Source organism: Trichechus manatus, unplaced genomic scaffold, assembly GCF_000243295.1.
Source record: "Trichechus manatus latirostris isolate Lorelei unplaced genomic scaffold, TriManLat1.0 scaffold00002, whole genome shotgun sequence".
NCBI lineage: Eukaryota > Metazoa > Chordata > Mammalia > Sirenia > Trichechidae > Trichechus > Trichechus manatus.
Genome location: NW_004443938.1, coordinates 16,177,140 through 16,183,139, shown reverse-complemented (window position 1 = coordinate 16,183,139; position 6,000 = coordinate 16,177,140). Strand labels below are relative to the sequence as shown.

General features: G+C 44.7%; 1 protein-coding gene across 1 annotated transcript in view; it reads left to right on the top strand.

The window, feature by feature from the left end:
* The first annotated feature begins 3,545 nt into the window (after positions 1-3,545).
* Positions 3,546-6,000, top strand: part of TIAM2 (TIAM Rac1 associated GEF 2) — a 136,192-nt gene continuing 133,737 nt past the window's right edge. Inside the window, exon 1 of the mRNA XM_023728900.1 lies at positions 3,546-4,739. Coding sequence (XP_023584668.1) covers positions 3,546-4,739 — 1,194 coding nt within the window. The remainder of the gene's footprint in view (positions 4,740-6,000) is intronic.

The following is a 6,000-nucleotide window of genomic DNA, read 5'->3' as shown; positions in this document are numbered from 1 at the left end:
TGATACCTTGTCATGAGCTGAAGTTCATAGTTTCCGTTAGGATTCGCTCTTTGTGTCGGACAGTTCCATGGCTTTTATCAAACACATGATGTCACGTGTTCACTATTACAGTATCATACCCGGTAATTTCACTGGGCCAAAAATGCCCTGGGCTCCACCTACTTATTCCTCTCCCTTCTTCTTGAACCCCTGCCCCTGATCTTACTGTCTCTCTAGTTTTGCCTTTTCCAGAATGCCAGTAGTTGGAATCCCACAATATTTAGCCTTTTTCAGACTGGCTTCTTTCACTTAGCAATGTGCATGTTATTGTATGCCTTTCCATGGTGGCTTGAGAGCTCATTTGTTTTTATTGCTGAGTAACGTTCCATCGTGTAGATGGACCACAGTTTGTTTATCCACTCACCTATTGAGGGACATCTTGATTGCTTCCAAGTTTTGGTAATTATGAATAAAGCTACTATAAACATTAGCATGCATGTTTTTGTGTGGACATAAATCTTCAGCTCGTTTGGGTAAATACCAAGGAGTGTGATTGCTGGATTGTAATGGTAAGACTATTGTAAGACTTTGTAAGAAACGGTCGAACTGTCTTCCAAAGTGGCTGTACCATTTAGCATTCCTGCCAGCAGTGAATGAGTTTGTTGCTTCACATCCTTGCCAGCACTTGGTGTTGTCAGTGTTTGGGATTTTAGCCGTTCTAATAGGTGTGCTGTGGCGTCTCCTTGTTGTTTCATTTGCAATTCCCTAATGACATATGACATTGACCATCTTTTCATATGCTTCTGGCCTCAGTTTTAACAGACTCAAATAAGCCATGAGAGAGGAGCTGATGCCTATGTAGAAAATCTATTTGACATCTTCTACATTTTTTTTTTTTAATTTAAAAATGTATGTTTGTGCACGGCCTCAGGCAGGAGACTTTTCTTTGGCTTCATTGGAGGAGTCTGGACCCAGTGCCATTACTTCCCTTTTGTCTCATTACTTTCAAAGTCCCTATTGAGCCCTCGAGGAGCCCTAACCAAAGGGTTGACCATTCGGACCCACCAGCTGCTCTGTGGGAAGAAGATGTGGCAGTCTGCTTGGAAACTATGGGGCAGTTCTACTCTGACCTATAGGGTCACTATGAGTCAGAATAAACTCTATGGCAATGGGTTTGGGGTTGGGTTATTGAACCCTCAGCACTCTCGCTGTCCGCTGAGAAAATAAAGGGTTTGTGTCCTGGCGTGGAGTGCGGCCAGATGGCACCGCTCCTCCTATCTTACCCCACCTCCCCGCCTGTCCTCGTTCTCTGTCAAACCCCCCATGCATCTCCTCAAGGTGGGCTCCTTTCCCCTAATCCCTGTGCAGCAAGGCCCAAACATGTACTTGAGAACAACTTTCAATCTCATTTATGGAGGTCAGCCTCTATAACCTAAGTCATTTCAGCCAGAGATGATTTCATCATGATGGTAAGCTTCGGGTTCTGTTTTTACTGCTCAGTCAAACAGAGAACAGTGAGCTGTTCTTGCCATGTCAGGATGATGCTCCTGCAACTTTGTCAGCGGGGAGAGACTGAGGTTGTTTTCCTGCTGGTGGTGACAGATCAGCTGTGACTCACTCGAGCACTTTCACCGGCTCGCCCTGGGACAAAGACATGCTATTGACTGCAGTTGTGGGGCCAGATTTTCTGTGCTTTGTGATAATAATGCTCTTTACAAGTTTGGATAGGGAGGTCTGGCTTCTTGTACATCTTCCATCAGCCCTGATGAATCAAACATGTCACCGACATTTATTTACTCTGGGGACAGTGATTTGGGGAAACAATTGTTTCTTCAAACAATTTACATGAAACCATTTTTTTAGCTCTTGGGATGCTGGATGTAAAATGCTTGACAGTTTTCTCGTGTTTCTATTTTCTAGGGTTGGTTCATGGATTCACTTCCTGCGTGTGTTAAATGTGCTGACTTGCCCTCAAGACCATGTAAAGCCTGCTGACTGCTAATCTCCCTCATAGCAGAAATTACCCTGAGGTAAATCCAGCTAAGCAGGGTTGTGGTTCATGTCAGGTTTCATGACTGTGCTTAAGGTAATGAAGTGAGATTTAATTGTTCGTTCCAGTGATTTTGGATTTAAAATGTTTGATAACTGCCACCAAAGAAAAGTCAACCTATTTGACTTTTGTTTTGTGACAGAACGTTCTTAGATATAAAGACATTAAAAAAGAAAAAAAAAAACTACTAAATATACTTGGGAATCTAATTGAAATCATCTCCTTTAACTTGCCTGCAATAGTGATGCAGTGGTTAGAATAAAAAACTGAGGGGAGATGGTTTGGGTCAGATGTCACTTTGAGTTTGGCTTAACTAGTAGGCGCATTGAGTAAATTAGGGCTTTAAAGGGAATTAAAAGACTCTGATACTTTTTGTTGATACCCACTTTCTAACAAGTTAGGAAACCCTGGTGGCGTAGTGGTTAAGAGCTACGGCTGCTAACCAAAAGGTCTGCAGTCCGAATCCACCAGGTGCTCCTTGGAAACCCTATGTGGCAGTTCTGCTCTCCTATAGGGTCACTATGAGTGGGAATAAACTCAATGGCAACGAGTTTGGTTTTTGGGTTTTCTAACAAGTCACCTCAAAACTTTCTTCTCTCATCATGTTTAAAGCAAAGGTCCCTAAAGTCTTTAGAAAAGCTCTAGAAGTTAGTTTTTTAAAGATGTTTTTCTCCCTCTCAGCCTAGTTCTTGAGGAATTCTAGTCCTCTTCTTTTGTGGTATTCCTTCTCTGTGTGATATATGAAAGCCCCAACAGACTCTAACACCTCGACTCATATAGTATTACAAATGTGGTAGATTCTGAGCAATACTCTTTTATATTGGGCTGAGGTATTAGCTCTACCCAGCAGTTAATGTATAAGGGGATAAATGTATCTCTTTGATCATTGGAAGGAGTCCTTGGGTGGTGCAAATGGTTAATGTGCTTGGCTACTAACCAAAAGGTTGGAGGTTTGAGTCCACTCAGGGGTGCATTGGAAGAAAGGCCTGGTGATTAACTTCTGAAAAACCAACTATTGAAAATCCTATGGAGCACAGTTCTTCTCTGACACACGTGGGGTTTCCATCAGTTGGAGTCGATGGCAACTGGGTTTTTTTTCAATCATTGAAAACTCAGTATATTTGGACTGATATAGAAAAGATAGTTTCTTCATTTTTCTCTTTAAGAACCACTAGTTCAAAGCCTCACACCACCAAAGTTTCAGTCAGTCTGTAACTTAATCTGATTTCGTGACTGTTCAATTTCTAAATTAACATCTTGCAACAAAGTGTTAAAATAACTAACAGGTAAGCGTATGATATTGTATGTCAGACCAACGATCATAATTGCACAATTGGGAGAACCAGGTCTATTAGTACCTTCTGTGCCGACTTCTTTGAGTTGTGTCAGACACAGAAAGAAGTTGCTTGTTTCCTTTGTGACGTGTATAACATTTGTTTTTAGAAAGTTCTGTCATAATGGAATGTAACTTAGATCATGGCTCTTACTGATGCAACTCTTCTTAATTTAGGTTAAAATGGGGAACTCCGAGAGTCAGTACACCCTTCCAGGATCTAAAAACTACAGCAATACTGTTACTGGTGCTAAGCAAAAGCCTTGCTCCCTGAAAATCCGCAGCATCCTTGCAAAAGATGAGAAGTCATTGCATGGGTGCAGTAATGGAAGCAGCGGGGCGAGCTACAAGTCCAGGTCCCTGGCCCGCAGCTGCCTTTCTCACTCTAAGAGTAACCAGCCGTATGCATCAAGACTCAGTGGACCCACCTGCAAAGTGTCCAAAGGTACTAGCTACTCCAAGCACAGGACAAATGCCTCAGGGAACGACTCCCAGGGGAGTAGTGCTGCTTTCTCTCCTGAGAATGGCTTCTCCTATGTTGGCCACCAGCCAGCAGATAACCACATCACCTCTCGAGACTGCAACGGACACCTTCTCAACTGCTATGGGAAGAATGAGAGTGTTGCATCCACGCCCCCAAGGGAAGACCAGAAGAGCCCCAAGGTGCTCATCAAAACGCTGGGGAAGCTGGATGGATGTTTAAGGGTAGAGTTTCACAATGGTGCCAACCACAGCAAAGTGCCTGCAGAGGACTCCAGGGGACCAGTGCAGCTGCTGAGGTATTCACCCACCTTAGAATCAGACAGCTCCCACGTGCCTGAAGTCAGGAGGAATTCTAGTGCTGAGTACCTGTCCAGCCACTGCCTTTCTCCCACCGACTCTCGCCTGCGGTCCAGCAAAGGCAGCTCCCTGAGTTCTGAGTCATCCTGGTACGACTCCCCGTGGGGCAATGCTGGAGAGATGAGTGAACTAGAGGGCTCCTTCCTGGCCCCTAGCACCCCGGACCCCAGCCTCCATGCCAGCTTCCCACCAACTGATGCCAAAAAGCCTTTCAACCAAAGTGCTTCCCTCTCCTCGCTCCGGGAATTATACAAAGATTCCGCCCTCGGGGGTCTCCCTCCCTCGGGTATCCGGCTCTCTGATGAATACATTGGCATGCACGCTGGCCTAGGCAACCGCGTCTCCTTTGCCTCCGACATCGATGTGTCCTCCAGAGTGGAGCACAGGGACCCCGGCCAGTACAGCTCCTTCACCCTCCCCTGCCGGAAGTCCAAACCCTTAACAGAGGATACTTCTAAGAAGGACACCCTGAAATCCCGAATGCGGCGGATCAGCGACTGGACTGGAAGCCTCTCCCGGAAGAAAAGGAAACTCCAGGTGGGTAAACGGTAGAGCATAAGGAAAGATTGCCTTAGTTGCCCCATCTGTAAAATAGGAACGTTATCAGAAGCCTCCACAGTGTCATCCTGAGTTTTCCTGAGCCAGTGAATGTGAGGTTCACCCTGAGACTCGGCACATCTTGTTTTCAGGTGTGAGTTATGTGGTTTTCTTGGGCTTCGGATGTGCATTTTCACTCTTCAACTCACGTCTTCAGTCTCCCTGGTTCTGTGTTTGCCTCTTGTATTCTTCCATGAGCGACCTGGGTGCATGGAACCAAAGTTGCTGATAATATCGGCACCAAACAAGCACATATTCCCACGTACACAAACTCCTGTATGCCAGCAGGACTAAGGTTCAGAAAGCCTTACCACAATGGAGGGAAATTTTATTTTGACTTTTTAGAAATGTGATGTAAAAAGAACAGCTCTTTTTTTATAGAGTTTCCAAACAGCCCTGGTGAATTAGAGCCTGAAAGCAGAAGAATCAGTGAAAAACCCTGCTATGAGTAGAAATCGACTTGATGACAACAGATTTTTTTTTTCCACCTAAAAGGAATATCACACTATTTTAAAAAAAAAAAAATACAAAGAATATATGCTAAAGAAGAGTACATGTTTGACAAAGACAAACTCTTCGTACTAACTTGGGCTGTCATGAGATGTGTGAGGCCTAGTTCCTTCCTGTTTAAATTTTCCATTGTATCAGTCAGGATAGGCTAGGTTATGCTGAGGTAACAGAAAACCCTCAACTCTTTGAGGTGTGGATGAATGGAAGTTTATTTCTGACTTGTGCTGCATGTTTATCGTTGGTCAGCTGTTCTACCTTTTTCTCTCTCTGGGACCCCAGGCTGATGGAACAGTTACCATCTGGAACATGGTGAGCCACTGTGGCAGAGGGAAAAAGAAAATCATGTGTTGGCTTTTAAAGATTCCACTCAGAAGTGACACACATCCCTTCTGCTCACATTTATTGGCTAAAGCAAGTCACATGACCATGCGTACCTTCAAGGGAAGAGAGAGTGGTCAAGTGATCCTACCATGCGCCTGGACGAGGACCAGGAATGCTTGATGGGCAGTGCTGACGGCCACCACAGAGTTTACCCTGGAGCAGATTTAGTTGTTGTTAAGGGGATGTTGAGTCAGTTCCGACTCATAGCGACCCTGTGTACAATAAAACAAAACACTGCCCAGTCCTGCGCCATCCTCATAATCGTTCTTATGCTTGAGACCATTGTTGCAGCCACTGTGTCAGTCCATCT